Below are 18,179 nucleotides of genomic sequence, written 5' to 3'. Positions count from 1 at the left end.
TTTGGAAGGCGGTGTACTTGTCAGATGAATGAGGCCTAAAGTAAATGTTCAGAGGTATTTCTGACTTGAAATAAGATGGACTGATGTCCGGATTTTTTTAAGTGTCTGACACATAAGGCACTTGAAAAGATTTCCAAGAAGGCAGAATCAGTCAGTGAGCCAACAATTGCTGTTTTAAGACAAATTACAACATTAACTAATCAGGAAAATGTCAAAATGAAAATGACATCCAATGCCCAGCATGAAGAAAATTCAGTAAGAAAATACTCAAAAACCCAAGTTCACCACCATGAGTAAAACAAACACAGGTTTGGTCGCTAAAGACCACCAAACATATCCTCAAAGGTCCCATTTCATTTCATGGGAAATGAAGATTTAAAGAAGAGCTTGGTTGCATTTAAGAAACGTAAGAGACTGTGGCATTTTGTGACTGTAATGCCGAGCCGGCCCAAGGCATAAGCGACATAAGCAGCTGCTTAGAGCCCCGTTGCAACCAGGGGGCCTCCAAGAGCCAGGCTGTGAAGGGGAATGAGGTGCTGAGAGTAGAAGTCAGGAAGAAACAGGGCTCCACTTACCTTACCAAGATTTAATAGTTCAAGTCGATGTTTTACATCGGGGGATTCATATAACGCTCTTTTAGGCTGTTTCTCAAGTCTGTTTATTAAAATGAATGTAATGTACTGTTCTTGAACGCACCACACAACAGTCAAACAGCGTCTCTGCACCTCAGCAGTGTTACAGGCATGCTAAACACCAGCTAGAGTCCCGTCAAACTCGTGGTTTTCTTAAGTTTCTGTTACACACACACAGTAACATAATTATAGAGTAATGACTGGAGTGATAGGAGTAGTTAATATGCTAAGCCACTAGGCGGCGCCAAGGTAATGTTTAGACCTGTGAGCTACAGTACATATATTGTCAATACTAGATAATACAAGTGAGTTGTAGAAGAAGAAAAAGATAATGGCTGTATGTGGTACTTACCTACTGCACAGAGACATTAAAATATAATGTTCAACAGACCCATGTATCTTTCATGTGTTAAAGAAAAACAACAATGATGGGACTTTATTGATCCGTGCCCTATTACTTTTGTGTTTTATGAGGAAAACCAAGCTTGAATCAAGTCAGAAGTCTATGTGTAATATCTGACTATAGGGGGGGATTTCATGTTAATACTGATCATTAACAGAGCTGTAAAGTAAATGATTATTATATAAAACAAGCTGACTGTTGTGTGTTTTTAAAGGGAGGGTGTGGGACATCAGCAGGTTTATTTCTGACAGAGGTGCAAAAAAGTAGTAGACTATTGTACTCAAGTAAAAGCAAAGTTAGTTTGGATAAAATATACTTTAGTAGAAGTAAAAGTAGTAATCTGTAAATCTACTCAAGTAAAAGTAAAGAGTAAGTAATTTAAAATTTACTCAAAGTACTGAGTAGCTATTTTTGATACCTGAGGTGGTTATACAGTAAAATATGATCTTTTCTTAATGTGAAATAATTTCAAGAGAATATGAATCTATAACCAGGTTGTTTATTATAAGGTGAGACTTAACCTAAAGTCAAATGCATCAGCTGTTTTAGGATGGAATGTGGAATCATTCTCTCTCTTGTCATGTGCTGTGAAAGTCAAACTTTTGTTCATTTCTTGTTAGCAGAAAGCTAGAATCGCCTCATTTTGATTTTGAGTGTTTTTTTTTTACTTGGTACCTAATGCTTTTTAAAATGTAGTGAAGTACAACACTTCCCTCAAAATGCACTTAAGTAAAAGTAAAAGTAGTGATTTTGAAAAGTACTCAAAAAAGTACAAGTAGCCTACACAAAAAGCTACTCAATTACAATTACTTGAGTAAATGTAGTTAGTTACTTTTAACCCCTGATTTCTGTGTGTTTTGTACATAAATGTAAGTTATTACCATTTACAAGTTAAAAAGATTAATCTTATTGTTTTAGTTTGGATGCATGACGACGAGGTTGGTCTCTAAAAGAATGACTGACAGATAAGAAAAAGAGGAAGAAGTCCATCTCCTTCACAAGTGTCCACTCCTGCAGACTTCAGGAATATCTGTGTGCATAAAGGTAAAACCCAGAACATCCCAGCAGAGACAGAGGAGTGAAGGACTTCCTGGTCTCCCAGAGACAATCACAGTCCTCTCCAGAACCACAACAGTCCAGCTCACACCTCAGTTTACTGCATGCATGCCAGTGGGCCCAGAGTGTGGATCTAATAGTCACTACCATTATCAATAGGGATGTCCATCAGCAGACTAAAAAGACACACTGGACAAATACATGAGTCTAGTTTAACATTTGAAGAACCAACTGAAATAAAACACTTCAGCTTTAACTAAAGTAATGTATGCAGCGTTATATGTTGAATTTCTCTCAATATCTATAATGTGGTTTGAAATGAAATGAAATGAACAAAATCTCAAGTTCTGTTACTCCTTTTTTTCTCCACTGGGGTTTAGATTAACTGTATATGTACAGGTTATTCAGCATTGACTGCATCAGTAAAAGTGATCGGCAGTTGGGGACCCCCAATCAAAGTCTGCTTAGGTCCCCAAGTAAGCTTGGGCCGGCCCTGCCTTAATGTGCATGGTGGGGTCTATTGCTCCCTCTACTAGAAACCCTCTCAACTGGTGCAGAAGAGGAAGGAACTGACAGCACTTTCAGTGCCAACTTGTGGAGTTGTGGGAATCTGTCATGGCTTTTGTCCCAGAAGACAAGTGCATTGTCAGTGTCAGAATCCTGGATGGCATCAAAGTATTTCCTTATCTGAGTTCTAATTCTTTGTGTTGCTAATGTATAATGGTCATGACATATTAACTGCCTTCTTGTATTTCTATATTGCTGCTGCTGTATCTTGGTCATTTTATGATAATGCAGTGCACTTTATATACACTATATTGCCAAAAGTATTCACTCACGCATCCAAATGACCTCACAAATGTGCTTCTGGAAGAATGGTCAAAAATTCCCATAAACAAACTCCTAAACCTTGTGAAAAGCCTTCCCAGAAGAGCTGAAGCTGTTATAGCTACAGAGGGTGGACCCACGTCAGATTAAACCCTATGGATTAAGAATGGGATGTCACTGAAGTTCATATGCGAGTCAAGGCAGGTGAGCAAATACTTTAGGAAATATAGTATATCTCATAGAATTGGGTCTATTTATGGTTTTATTTATCTAGTGTGTTCGGCCCTTTAAAATACATATGTGAAAATTACTTTTCTTACCTTTATACAATTTTACATAGTAGGACTAGTGATAGTTTAGTATTTAACAAGTTATTAAAAAAAAAAAAAACAACAATTAAAAGCTCATGAATTCCACTGTCAGACTAGTTATACCTTTTAAAGGCCTATCAAATATAAAATTGGATGCTTCTTTTCAAGATTCACAGGTATAAATATGGCAAATAATTTTCTCTGAGTGCTAAATGTGTGCTAACCTGTCAGTGTCTTCTTCAGTTCATCTCTGAACTTTTTCAGTGATGTTGCATTTTCTCTATTTGTAAGATCCAGATCCACCCAGCTAAGTGGTGAGAGTCCAACGCAGTGATGGTGGCTCCAGTTTTCCTCCGTATTCGTCTATAATAAACGTGCAGCGTTTGCTAGTGTGCCCAGAGACTATGAATGATTTCTGCACAGTTACCTGTTCTTGTTGGAGCATGATGAGTACGGTGGGCCCAACCTTAATCTGCCTGCAGGGGGAAACGTCTTCATCTGTTGAACCTCAGCTTCAGTATAAAAAGGGAAGCCAGGACTCTGTTCATGAACTCATCATGATGAAGCTGACTCTATGTGCCACTCTCGTCTGGATGATCTTCAGCTCTGGTAACGTTACTCTTTCCGGTCAGAGTTTATTTATTTGAGGTAGATAAAAAATGCATTTAATGAAAGCTGTCAGGATACGATGAGCTAAAACTCTTTTGAGCCTCAGAGGGGAAATTCTGGCATTGCAGCAACACAAGAGAAGATCACAATAAGAATGGAAACATGCAGTAACTTCAGCTCTGAGCATTGAAGTTTGTATGTCTGTCAGTCAGCAGTAGACTCAGCTGTGCATGTTTAAGAAGGTGTTAACACTATATATGAGATATATGACTCAGACAAAACGTTTATCTTGTAGATGATTGTAGATGATTTTTTCATTTGAAGGAAAAAGGAGCACAGTGCAGCATTTTGACTTCTTAAGGTGCACAATAACAAAAAAAAGACTGAATAGTCATCTCTCAGATCTGTGCTTTTGGGTTTTTATTACTTGGCATGGCAGCGTACCAACAACAACAAACATGTTTAGGCTGAGGAAGACAGCATGTTGAAACACATTTTCTTTGGTTTGTCTATGACCATGCAAAGTAATAAAAACCCCTAAAGACACACCTGAGAGTCGACTCTTCAGGTATTTATATGTGATTCATTCTCACACATCTCCTTTCCCTCCTGACTACAGCTGAAGCTCTTCAGTGTCTGAACTACGATCTAATACAGGACACTATATCATCACCATGCGACTCTTCTGCTGAGCTGTGTGCAACAGCTGGCGTTAACCGTAAGACTGTGACAGAAAAGAAACAGTTGTCCTTGAGTCTTTTACTGAGTCAATTTGAGATCATTAATTGCTCTTTGTTTGTTTTTACCCTTTAAAATCTGTTTTCAGTGTTACCTGGGGATGACAGATATAATGGAACCATGAGGATGTGTGTTCCACCATCAGTCTGCGCTGCACAGGATGAGATATTCTCAGTCAGTTATAAAGAATTGATACTGGCTGCATCTATTCGTTGCTGCAACACAGACAACTGCAACAGTGGTATTTTAACCTGTGAGTATTTCTGCTGACAAGGTTTTAATGAACAGGAATTTCTTTATTCCTTTGCTCCTGAATACACTCTAATCTACCCTTCAATGATGTTGACTGATAAAATGAACTTTTAGATGCTATAGTACAATCCCCAATTCAGGGGCAGAGCTAGACCTTGCCAACATTAGGGGCTAATGTTGGCAAGGCAAATAGCATAACAGAATTTAAAAACTGGCCTCATCTATAGGTACTATGTGATCTATTCCTTTCAGACTCGCTCTGTTTTCTGCCCTCTCTTCCTCTTCTAATCTTCTTTCATTCTCTCCCTTTCTCCCTCTGCTCCACTCTTTTACTCCTGGATGGAAGTTTGCTCCACTGAAAGCAGAAAATAGAAAAACAAGGAGTTTTAGATTCATGACCATGATATCACCGTTAAAAGATGAAGTTTTACATGTGTCTTAGTCACATCAACTCTTGGCTCCTCTGCTATCTTTTCTCCGACTGCCTCTCTTTCACTTCCTCTTCTCTACCTCCCAATTCTCCTCTGTGTTTTTTACATTTTCTTTCACTTCATGTTTTGTGATTCCTCAAATCTGAATGCAGCCTCAGCCTTTCTTAATATTTCTCCTCACCACACATTTCCTTCCCTTTTTTCCTGACATCTGTTGTTTCTCTCCCTCCTCTTCATCAGCACTCCTCTTCTGTAGAGTCTTCTTCTTCAGCTGCTTCTTACTCATCTTTTTTTTACAACTTTCCCTCACTTAGCACCTTTATTTATTTTTATCCTTCCATTAACTAAAAACTACTAAAAAGCATCCACACCCATAGGCACCAGCCGGGCATGTAGGATTTTCTTCAGACTTGTTTGGGGCATCTTCCTCCTGAAATCTTTGAGCTTTATAAGATTTATTTCCTATATTGTGGTGTGTTTTACACTTTTTTTTTCTTTTTTAACTAAAATGAAGTCGCTAAATTAAATCAATAAGGTCAGACTAAAGTCTAAGTCTAAAAGCCACATAATATTTTCTATGTATAAGATCCAAGATAAAGTAGAAACCAAATCCTGAGAGAGGTTCATGATTGCCAATATTTTAATGAGTGGATAAGGTTATTATTTTCTATCTAAAAAGAGTTGAAAAGATCATAAAATACTCCAGCCTATACTTCAGCAAAAACATGGTTTCTTTTAAATCATCTTTTATTCTACATGAATTGTGTCTGAACCATGTAAGTGTGTGCACAAGAGTTTGTTGAAAATGATAAAAGAGTTATCTCTTTTTCCAAAACGAGTGAGACTTTGTTCATATTTAACATCTCTGTTGTGCTGAGTGTGTGTGTGTGTGTGTGTGTGACAGACTGACCCAGGATCAGCAGCACCACTGAGCAGACCCACAGGATCAGATCACTGTTTATCAAACATGGTCAGAACTCAGAGGAAAACTTAAAGGAGTGTTGTCTGAAACATGGAGGATGCAGATTTATTTTCTCAGCTAAAGCTCAGTCATCCTGATTGATCAGGCGGACGTGTGTGTTTTAGCTTTAATCAGAGCAGAGAGTCCCTGACTCAAAACGACACAGACACAAGCAGACACACGACACTAACGAGCTGTGAGCTCAGGCTGAATGAACGTGCTGAATGTTGGCTGTCTACTAAATCAGACTTTAGAAACTTTACCTGTATTGTACTGAACACCCACTCTCCTCTTTGCACTTTCCTTCAACTCCACAGCCTCAGCGTCTACCAAAGATTCCATATTAACAACAAGAGCACTCACTTCATCCCTAATTCAAGCACAATTAATAACTTAATGGAGGAGCAAGTCTCTCTGAGACTAAATAGGTTCGGGGCGTTTATGAAAACATCCGGGGCTTAAGCCCATGTAGCCACCCCCTAACTCTGCTGCTGCCCCAAATCCATGAAAGTCGGGGCACTTCGTAAAATCTTTATTAAAAAATAGAATACAGTTATTTACAAATTAGGGATAAGGAATTGTCCAAGGAATTGTCCATGTCATTAACATAATTCTGCACTGATGGATTTAATTCTAAATGATTCAGTGTGTTTCCATGCTGTGCATGCATTCCATTGTTTTCCTTTGCAGAGATGATGAGGGCTGAGCCATCTCACATCCTTGGTATTTGTGCAAATCACTGTGGTGCCTCATGGAAACAAAACATAGAATAACGGCGGGGCCGATGCATCATCATCATGTGCTAAAGTGTCTAAAGTCATGAGCATTTACCCTCGATGCTGCAGACAACAGTGTTTAAATTCCTGCTGCAGAGTGGGTCTGGTGGACCTGCTGCTGTATAAGATTTTTTTTTTTTTTTTTTTTTTAATCAAGACGGCCAAAATAGTTTTGTTAAATTTCTTATCAGGGATTTTCTTCAACACATTTACGAGACATATAGGTAGTATTTTATGATATTTGCCCTTGGCCCCTTTTAAAACTGATTTGATGAATACTGAAATCACCCCAGACACTTGTGTCAGGCTCACACTCAATTGAACAGACATGGGAGGGACCCAAACCAGGGAAACAGCACACCAGAAGGGGTACACCACCACCCAGGACACCAACTCCTCCACCCGTGGCTCTCAGCTCTGAGAGGACAAAAATGAACAATTAGATCGGCCAAATTAACAGAATGCACAGAAACAATTGCCAAACAATTCCTCAAAGGTTAATTCAAATACCTTAATGCAAATAAGTAAATTCATAATTTCCCAAACAAATCAAGTAATTAATCAAAGAAAATACCAACCCCCAAAATTAACCCAAAATAAACCTCAAAAAGAAGATACAAATAAATCCAAGGTAGTCAACATCAGCTGCTCTCCTCTCATCCTCGTCTGCTTTTATGCTGCATTAGAGTGACACACACAAACGTGACGCTAACGCACACACCTACACTGAAACACACACTAACATGTTGGTAGTGTAGACTTCAGGCTTCTATCTGTTGAGGGCAAAAGTCTGAGAATACTGGAGGATAAACAGCAGAACTTTCTCCTCTTAAAGCTTCTCTCTGACCACGGAGGGTCAGCGCTGTGTGTGCACTCCAGCTCTGTGTCTCCGTGTCACCCGCGTGAGTCAGGGGTGTGCGCTATGGTAAAAAAGAAAATTGGTAAATATTCCCATAATAATATATGTTTATGGGAACAAATAAATGTTAAAATCTCTGCATTTGCATTGTTAAAAGAAACTACTTAAACGTTTAGCAAGTCTTTATTTGCAGGGAATAAATGTGCTGTTTATTGATAATTAACAGATATAAAAGACAACAGGAACACTAAAGTAGACATTCAACTTAATTTTACACATAAAGACCCTGACACACCTGTCTGAGGAGAATTAGAAATGTTCATGAAACCTGCTGCAGTTTTTTTTATTTTATTGTACAATAAACAGTTCATTAACAGTGTTTTATTGTTAGTAGAAACTTATTACCGTTAAAGACTTATATCTGACAAAACCCATTTAATCTCCAGTGACTCTGTCTCTATCAGTGAAGTCTGACTCATGTCTCTGTAGAGTTTCATATGTACACAGAGAAGAGCTTTATTAAGAGGAGAGACAGAGAGAGAGAGGACAAGATGTAGCTATGTTCATTTAAGTTTCCACAATAAATGTGGCTCACAAAAAAATAACAAAAAAAAAAAATCCCTCCGCCAGTCAGGCATTTCAGCAGGCATCCCAGATAGTTGCAGTCAGCCATATACTAGGTTTTTACCTAGTCTTGTTACCCCACTGTTTGTTACAGATGCTGACAGCTAAAAATAGCAAAGATAACTACCTTCCAATCCTCAAACAGCGTCGAGTGTGGATGAAAGTATGTCTGGATATTTTGCATAGGTGATTATTAAAGCCTACAACCTGTTGTATCATACTGTATTTGATACATACTTTTATGATACCTATATCACATCAATATGATCAATAAATTACTAAAAGAAACCTCTGAAGAAAATCTGAGGGCCAGTACTTTCAGGCACGGCGGAGTCGTGACGTAAACAAGCAGCAACAAGAGACCGGTGCAATTATGGCGGAAGAGCTTAGCGTGGATGCTGCTAAAGCGCCAGTTTTATCAGAACTTGACGACATTCCTTCATTAAAAGAAGAACAAAGAACAGCAGTGAGTTGTTTTCTTTTCAAAACAACAAAAGTCGAGTACTGACATGTCTACAGTCGCCATGGTTCACCTTATTCCTCGGTAGCTGTGCACGCGCACCTTGGTCGCAGTTGCATCACATGTTTTGTTGCTCTGATTGGCCCGTAAAGATGTGACGGACAGAACGTCCATCCAATCACACTCTGAGTTTTTTTCAAAGGCTCTGCCCTTTCCCAAACGCTTAGTATTGAAGGTTTTCCAGAAGTCATGTTACTGGTGCGACCATAGCAGTTGTTTTCTGAGTTTCAGTTTGGTTGAAAAGGATTTTCAGATCACGTTACTGTTTCTGAATTCTAAAGCTAGCTCTTTTCACTATCTAACATGTTTTCAGACTTTCAGTTAACTTAATGTCTCATTTTTTTTTTTTTTTATGTTTCAGATCCTGAGCTTAAACCAAACGGCCTGGAGTGTTCCACCTGCACTGATCAAACTGTCTGCAACACGACAGTGGAGTGTTTAGGCACTCAGGACAGCTGCTTCAGTGGAACAGGTGAGCTCTTATAGAGAAAGACGTCTTTGCAAATTACACCGCGTTCTAAATTATTATGCAAATTGGTTTTTAGTGTCATAAACATTCAATTTTTTGTTTTTTAATGGAACTCATGGATGGTGTTGTGTCTCAGGGCTCTCTGGATCACTGAAATCAATCTCAGACACCTGTGATCATTAGTTTTCCAGGTGAGCCCAATTAAAGGAAAACTACTTAAGAAGGATGTTCCACATTATTAAGCAGGCCACAGGTTTCAGCAATATGGGAAAGAAAAAGAATCTCTGCTGCTGAAAAGTGTCAAATAGTGCAATGCCTTGGACAAGGAATGAAAACATTAGATATTTCATGATATATTAGGCGTGATCATCATAGCACAGACAGGTTCGTGCAGATAAAAGCATAATGAGGAAGGTTTCTGACAGACAAATTCATCAGATTAAGAGAGCAGCTGCTAAAATGCCATTACAAAGCAGCAAACAGGTATTTGAAGCTGCTGGAGCCTCTGGAGTCCCACCTGGAGTCTTGTTTACTGATGAGTGCTGTGCAACCCTGGATGGTCCAGATGGAGGAGTAGTGGATGGTTGGTGGGTGGCCACCATGTCCCAACAGGGCTGCAGTGTCAGCAAGGAGGGGGCGGAGTCATGTTCTGGGCGAATCATGAGGAGAGAGCTGGTAGGCCCCTAGGGTCCCTGAAGGTGTGAAAATGACCTCGGCAAAGTATAAAGAGTTGCACTGACCACTTTCTGCCATGGAACAAAAAGAAGAGCCATGCCTTCTGTAGCAAAATGATTTTCATGCATGACAAGGCACCATCTCATGCTGCAAAGAATCCCTCTGTGTCATTGGCTGCTATGGGCACAAAAGGACAGAAACTCATGGTGTGGCCCCCATCCTCCCATGACCTTTAACCCTGTTGAGAACCTTTGGAGCATCCTCAAACTAAAGATCTATGAGGGAGGGAGGCAGTTCACATGAAAACAGCAGTTCTGGGAGGATATTCTGACATCTTGCAAAGAAATTCAAGCAGAAACTCTCCAAAAACTCATAAGTTCAATGGATGCAAGAATTGTGAAGGTGATATTAAAGTAGGGCTCCTATATTAACATGGAACTTGGCCTGTTAAGATGTTTTTGATTGAAATAGCTTTGATTTCAGTAAATATGACCTCCTAATGCTGCAAATTCACAAATGACCATTTTCAGTTCTTTAAACCTATAAAATCTTTTGAAACTCTACCGTCCTTAATAATGTGGAACAGTACATTTTAATAATTGTTATCATTATGAATTTTGTTCAAAAACCTTTGAATTATGCTCTAACAGCTGATGACTTCAAAAGTATTCTGTCATTTGCATTTATGCTTAGGAAAATAAGAGAAAAATATCATTTGCATAATAATTTGGAATGCAGTTTATGTTGATTAAACAGTGGTTCCCCAGCTTTTTCTGCTGGCCCCTCTTCTAGCAGATGAAAATATTTAATCCCCCCATCATGAACACATACTGTACGAAAATATTCAACAATAAACTCATTGTACACTGGGAAGATTGTGTTTTCAAAAGGCTCTGCCCTTTCCCAAACGCTATGTATTAGTGGGTTCCCAGATGGATGTGTGAAACAAATCCTTCTGGCATGCCAGGTTAAGACATTTTAGTGTTTTATGAATTAAAGTCAGGACACAATGCCTGAAAACAGGACTGTCCCGGGTAAAATGAGTTGCATGGTCCCCCTAGATGGTGATACAGGCTTTTATTGCAGGTTAGCCATGGGAACAAGAAAACTAGCGTACTGATTGGCTGATGGACACAGAACAATACTGTTGGGAGATCCAGAAAGAGAGAACATTTGTGTGGAAATAAGAAAACTGACAATCGTAGTTTGCATCAGTCAACACAGCAAGACGTACTAAAACAGATTTTTTTGTGTCTCATCCACAGTGAAGAGGTTTCGCCGGATCATCCAGATCCACGGCTGTGCATCTTCAAACCTGTGTGGAGATCATCCTGACTGGGAAGGCCATTTTTTCTTTGATCATTTTTATCTTGGTACCGGTGCATCTAACTGTTGGAACGCCACCCTGCGTGATTCAGCTCTGACCACCTGACTGAGTTTGTCTCTGTTTTAAAAGCTAGCTCTTTTCACTAGCTAACTTGTTTTCATACTTTCAGTTAACTTCATGTTCCATTCTTTTTTCTTTTGTTTCAGATCCTGATCTTGAACCAAATGTTGTTTACTCTACAAATAAACTGTTTTACAGCCTGGTTCAGAAAACCAAACGTGTCTCATTAGCTAATGTCTTCATGTGCTCTCACTGTACGGAGGTTGAATTTTTTTGTACCATAGGGTAGTGCATAGTGAGCAGAGGTCATCAACTTTCTGCAGAGTCAATCGCTACAGACCTCCAAACTTCATGTGGCCTTCAGATTAGCTCAAGAACAGTGGTAGAGAGCTTTATGGAATGGGTTTCCATGGCTGAGCATCTGCATCCAAGCCAGACATCACCAAGTGCAATGCAAAGTGTCGGATGCAGTGGTGTAAAGAACAACTGGACTCTACAGCAGAGAAGGAGTGTCCTCTGGAGTGACGAATCGCGCTTCTCCATCTGGCAATCTGATGGATGAGTCTGGGTTTGGCCGTTTCCAGGAGAATGGTACTTGTCTGACTGCATTGTGTCAAGTGTAAAGTTTGGTGGAGGGGGGGTTATGGTGTGGGCTTGTTTTCAGGAGCTGGGCTTGGCCCCTTAGTTCCAGTCAAAGGAACTCTGAATGCTTCAGCATACCAAGAGATTTTGGACAATTCCATGCTCCCAACTTTGTGGGAACAGTTTGGGGATGGCCCCTTCCTGTTCCAAAATGACTGTGCACCAGTGCACAAAGCAAGGTCCATAAAGACATGGATGAGAGAGTTTGGTGTGGATCAACTTGACTGGCCTGCACAGAGTCCTGACCTCAACCCCATAGAACACCTTTGGGATGAATTTAGAGCGGAGCCTGAGAGCCAGGCCTTCTGGTCCAACATCAGTGTGTGACCTCACAAATGTGCTTCTGGAAGAATGGTCAAAAATTCCCATAAACACACTCCTAAACCTTGTGGAAAGCCTTCCCAGAAGAGTTGAAGCTGTTATAGCTGCAAAGGGTGGACCCACGTCATATTAAACCCTATGGATTAAGAATGGGATGTCACTTAGGTTTATACACCAGTCAAGGCAGGTGAGTGAATACTTTTGGCAATATAGTGTATGTAATATACAGCATCGAGTATTATTTATGCACAGTTGCCTGTTCTTGTTAGAGCATGAGGAGTACAGTGGACCCCTCCTTAATCTGCCTGCAGGGGGAAACATCTTTTCATCTTTTGGAACAAAAAGAAGAACAGTGCTGTCCGGCACCATCTCATGCTGCAAAGAATCCCTCTGTGTCATTGGCTGCTATGGGCACAAAAGGACAGAAACTCATGGTGTGGCCCCCATCCTCCCATGACCTCAACCCTGTTGAGAACCTTTGGAGCATCCTCAAGCTAAAGATCTATGAGGGTGGGAGGCAGTTCACATCAAAACAGCAGCTCTGGGAGGATATTCTGACATCCTGCAAAGAAATTCAAGCAGAAACTCTCCAAAAACTCATAAGTTCAATGGATGCAAGAATAGTGAAGGAGATATCAAAGAAGGGCTCCTATGTTAACATGGAACTTGGCCTGTTAAGATGTTTTTGATTGAAATAGCTTTGATTTCAGTAAATATAACCTCCTAATGCTGCAAATTCAACAAATGACCATTTTCAGTTTTTTTCAACCTATAAAATCTTTTAAAACTCTAAAACTGTGCTTAATAATGTGGAACAGTGCACTTTGAGGTTTATATTTTTGAAAAAATAATTATCATCATGAATTTTGTTCAAAAACCTTTGAATTATGCTCTAACAGCTGATGACTTCAAAAATACTCTGTCATTTGCATTAATATTTAGGAAAATAGAAAAGTATCATTTGCATGACAATGTGGAATGCGGTGTATGTTGATTAAACAGTGGTTCCCCAGCTTTTTCTGCTGGCCCCTCTTCTAGCAGATGAAAAGCCAGACCTTCTCGTCCAACATCAGTGTGTGACCTCACAAATGCGCTTCTGGAAGAATGGTCAAAAATTCCCATAAACACACTCCTAAACCTTGTGGAAAGCCTTCTCAGAAGAGTTGAAGCTGTTATAGCTGCAAAGGGTGGACCCACGTCATATTAAACCCTATTGATTAAGAATGGGATGTCACTTAAGTTCATATGTGAGTCAAGGCAGGTGAGCGAATAAATAGACTAGGGTCTATTTATGGCTTTATTTATCAAGTGTGTTCAGCCTCAGCCTGTAAAATACATATGTGGAAATTTTTTTGTTTTGTTCATGTGCAAGGAATTGCTTATTCTTTCATTTCTTTATGCAGGCATTTGTTTATTGTCTCCATAGGTTACACATTGTATTACTTCTTTTGGTTTCTGTTTTATTGTCAACCTGTCTTACAGTCAACTTTAAAGCCACTCAGTCATTACAGAAATGTTAGACTACCTTCTTACCTTTTTACAATTTCTACATAGTAGGATTAGTGATAGTTTAGTATTTAAAAAGTTATATAAAAAAAAATTAAAAGCTCATGAATCCACTGTCAGACTAGTTATATGTTTTTAAGGCCTTTCAAATATAGAATTGGATGCATTTTCTAAGATTCACAGATATAAAAATGGCAAAATAAATTTCTCTGAATGCTAAATGTGTGCTAACCTATCAGTGTCTTCTTCAGTCCATCTCTGAACTTTTCCAGTGATGTTGCATTTTCTCAGTTCATAAGATCCAGATCCACCCAGCTAAGTGGTGAGAGTCCACCGCAGTGATGGTGGCTAGTCAACCTCCGGTTTTCCTTCATATTTGTCTATAATAAATGTGCAGTGTTTGCTAGTATGCCTATTGACTATGTAATATACAGCATCTATTATGATTTAAGCACAGTTACCTGTTGTTGTTGGAGCATGATGAGTAAAATGGGCCCCACCTTAATTTGCCTGCAGGGGGTAATGTCTTCATCTTTTGAATCTTAGCTTCAGTACAAAGGGTGAAGTTACGCCCGTGAAACCAGGACTCTGTTCCTGAACTCATCATGATGAAGCTGACTCTATGTGCCACTCTCGTCTGGATGATCTTCAGCTCTGGTAACGTTACTCTTTCCGGTCAGAGTTTATTTATTTGAGGTAGATAAAAAATGCATTTAATGAAAGCTGTCAGGATATGATGAGCTAAAACTCTTTTAAACCTCAGAGGCTAAATTCTGGCATCACAGCAACACAAGAGAAGATCACAATAAGAATGGAAATGTGCAGTAACTTCAGCTCTGAGCATGAAAGTTTGTATGTCTGTTAGCAGTAGACGCAACTGTGCAAAGCATCAATATATGCCTCACTTAGACTAAAGGTTTAACTTGTTTTATTTCTCGTTTTACCTGCAGCAGAGTGACAATCCTGCATACATTGTAGATTATTTTTTCATTTGAAGGAAAACAAAGGAGCACAGTGCAGCATTTTGACTTCTCAAGGTGCATAATAACAAAAAAAAGGCTGAAGAGTCATCTCTCAGATCTGTGCTTTTTGGTTTGTAATACTTGGCATGGCAGCGTACCAACAACACAACAAACATTTTCCAGCTGAGGAAGACAGCATGTTGAAACACATTTTCTTTGGTTTGTTCATGACCATGCAAAGAAATAAAAAACACTTAACCCTTTACCTACTTAGTCTAAAAATGTCGGTTTGGACACGTTTTGTTATTATGGCTGTAAAATAGTCAGGAAATGCCCTAAGTGTGAGAGCTTTGCTTTCTTTTCCCAGGAGTACTTGAACTTGACTTTTCAACATCTGGTTAATGATTATTGCACATTATATGGTATTGTCAGCAGTTTAAAAGAAGGAAAAACATAAAAACAGATTTGTTTTTCATGGCTTTTATGAGAAGATATTTTTGTGACTCCTCATGAAGTTTTGATTTAACATTTCAAATGTGAACCTATACATGTTTAGAACAATCACCAGTCATTTTTTGAGTCTAGGACTCTGGGTGTGCAAAACACAGTGCAAAAGTACATAGGCGACAATTAGTGCAAATAAAGGTGAAAAAAAGGCATTCTCAACATTCTCAGTAACATATTGTTATTGCACATGACAGACAGACAAATGCCACTATCTAACGCTATTTGTTGAAAACAAAACACCACTCTTGCTCGCTCTCCTTTTACTCTCTTCCTTCACTCTCCTTTCTCACTCGTCTTCTGCCAAAGCTGCCGTTTTCGCAGTGCCGTTCGACATTACCGTAATGTATATACCACACATCATAAATTGCCGGAAAGCACAGATTCTCAGCTCTCCGTCAGCGTTGGAATTTTATAGATTGAGTAATTTTTTTGAGGTGTTACAGTGTTGAGAATCCGTGTAGCAGTCTCGCGATACTTCTGGTGTTCTGCTATGAATGCCCACGTCATATGGTTGCAAGTACCATAATGAACCATCTATGTGCGCATATCCACAATTCTCAGCTTTCCAACACTGTTGGAATTTTTCTGATCGGACAAACTTTGACAGAGTTACGGTAATAATACTCTGCACATATGAAACACAGCACTGGCACTGGCTCAGTAGGTAAAGGGTTAAAGACATACCTGAGAGTCAACTCTTCAGATTTATTCGTACGATTTAGTCACACATATCCCTCCCTCCTGGCTGCAGCTGAAGCTCTTCAGTTGCAGCCAAGTTGTCCTCAAGTCTTTTACTGAGTCAGTTTGAGATCATTTTTTTTTGTTTGTTTTAATTGCTCTTTGTTTGTTTTTACCCTTTAAAATCTGTTGTCAGTTATACCTCAGGGTGACAGATATAATTACACCAGGAGGATGTGTGTTCCGCCATCAGTCTGCGCTGCACAGGATCAGATATTCTCAGTCATTTATGATAAAATACCTCTGGCTGCATCTATTCGTTGTTGCAACACAGACGACTGCAACAATGACACTTTAGCCTGTGAGTATTTCTGCTGACAAGGTTTTAGTAAACAGGAAATTCTTCATTCCTTTGTTCCTGAATACACTCTAATCTACTCTTCAATGATGTTGACTGATAAAATCAACTTTTAGATACCATAGTACAATCCCCAATATCACAAAAGTTGGGACACTTTGTAAAATCTTTATTAAAACAAATAATACAGTTATTTACAACTTAGGGATACGAGGAATTGTCAATGTTATCAGTGTAATTCTGTGCTGATGGATTTAATTCTAAATGATTCAGTGTGTTTCCATGCTGTGCATGCATTCCATTGTTTTCCTTTGCAGAGATGATGAGGGCTTAGCGATCTCACATCTTTGGTATATTTGCTCAGAGTTTTGTGCAAATCACTGTGGTGCATCATGGAAACAAAAGATAGAATAACGGCGGGGCCGATGCATCATCATCATGTGCTAAAATGTATAAAGTCATGAGCATTTACCCTCAATGCTGCAGACAACAGTGTTAAACTTCCTGCTGGAGAGTGGGTCTGGTGGACCTGCTGCTTTATTTGTTTTTGGTTTTTTTTTTATATCAAGGTGGCCAAAACAGTTATGTTAAATTTATTAACAGGGATTTTCTTTAACTCATTTACAAGCTATATAGGTATTACTTTATGATATTTGCCCTTGACCCCTTTTAAAACTGATTTAATGAATGCTTAAATCACCCCAGATGCTTGTGTCAGGCTCACACTCAATTGCACAAACGTGGAAGGGACCCAAACCAGGGAAACACAGCACACCAGGAGAGGTGGACACCACCACCCAGGACACAGACTCCTCCACCCGTGGCTCTCAGCTCTGAAAGGACAAAAACAAAAAATTAGATGGGCCAAATTAACAGAATTCACAAAACAATTGCCAAAACCCAAATTGGTTAAAGGTTAATTCAAATACCTTAATGCAAATAAGTAAATTCACAATTTCCCAAACAAATCGAGTAATAAATCAAAGAAACTACCAACCCCCAAAATAAACCTCAAAAAGAAGAAACAACAAATAAATCCAAAGTAGTCAGCGTCAGCTGCTCTCCTCTCATCCTCATCTGCTTTCATGCTGCATAAGAGTGACACACACAAACATGATGCTCACACACACACACCTACACTGAAACTCACTCTAACATGTTGGTAGTGTAGACTTCAGGCTTCTATCTGTTGAGGGCAAAAGTTTGTGAATACTGGAGGATAAACAGCAGAACTCTCTCCTCTTAAAGCTTCTCTCTGACCATGGAGGGTCAGCGCTGTGTGTGCACTCCAGCTGTGTGTGTCTGTGTCGCCCATGTGAGCCAGGGGTGTGCGCTATGTAAAAAAAGAAAAAAAAAAATTGGTAAATATTCCCTTAATACTATATGTTTATCGGGAAAAAAATAAATGCTAAAATCTCTGCTTTTGCATTGCTAGGAAATGCTACTTAAATGTTTAGCACGCCTTTATACATCTTAGGGAATATGATAGATGTGCTGTTTATAGATAATTAAGGGATATAAAAAACAATAAGAACACTAAAGTAGACATTCAGCTTAATGTTACACATAAAGGCCCTTACACACCTGCCTGAGGAGAATTAGAAATGTTCATGAAACCTGCTGCAGTTTTTATATTTATTTTAGATTAAACAGTTCATTAACAGTGTTTTATTG

At 39.2% G+C, this 18,179-nt stretch overlaps 1 protein-coding gene across 2 annotated transcripts; it reads left to right on the top strand.

Moving 5' to 3' along the window:
• Positions 1–3,734: 3,734 nt before the first annotated feature.
• On the top strand, positions 3,735–11,733 carry LOC121512692 (phospholipase A2 inhibitor and Ly6/PLAUR domain-containing protein-like). Of its 2 annotated transcripts, XM_041792083.1 has the most exons (6): positions 3,735–3,839; positions 4,459–4,557; positions 4,666–4,830; positions 9,362–9,472; positions 11,410–11,580; positions 11,678–11,733. In XM_041792083.1, exons 1-5 carry the CDS (start codon positions 3,788–3,790, stop codon positions 11,574–11,576), a joined length of 594 nt encoding a protein of 197 aa, XP_041648017.1. In that variant the 5' UTR covers positions 3,735–3,787; the 3' UTR covers positions 11,577–11,580; positions 11,678–11,733. The 2 variants fall into 2 exon arrangements, with proteins under 2 accessions (XP_041648017.1, XP_041648016.1); XM_041792082.1 differs by having other exon boundaries at positions 11,410–11,727.
• Positions 11,734–18,179: the final 6,446 nt, after the last annotated feature.

This window comes from Cheilinus undulatus, linkage group 7 (assembly GCF_018320785.1).
Source record: "Cheilinus undulatus linkage group 7, ASM1832078v1, whole genome shotgun sequence".
Lineage (NCBI taxonomy): Eukaryota > Metazoa > Chordata > Actinopteri > Labriformes > Labridae > Cheilinus > Cheilinus undulatus.
The sequence above is the reverse complement of the archived record's forward strand: the minus strand, read 5'-3'. Positions and strand labels throughout refer to the sequence as shown.

Coding starts and splice junctions, on each gene's coding strand:
- LOC121512692 (XM_041792083.1), top strand. CDS start 3,788: ATGATGAAGCTGACTCTATGTGCCACTCTCGTCTGGATGATCTTCAGC. Junction 3,840..4,458: donor CTGGATGATCTTCAGCTCTG/GTAACGTTACTC, acceptor TCCTGACTACAG/CTGAAGCTCTTCAGTGTCTG. Junction 4,831..9,361: donor CAACAGTGGTATTTTAACCT/GTGAGTATTTCT, acceptor TTTATGTTTCAG/ATCCTGAGCTTAAACCAAAC.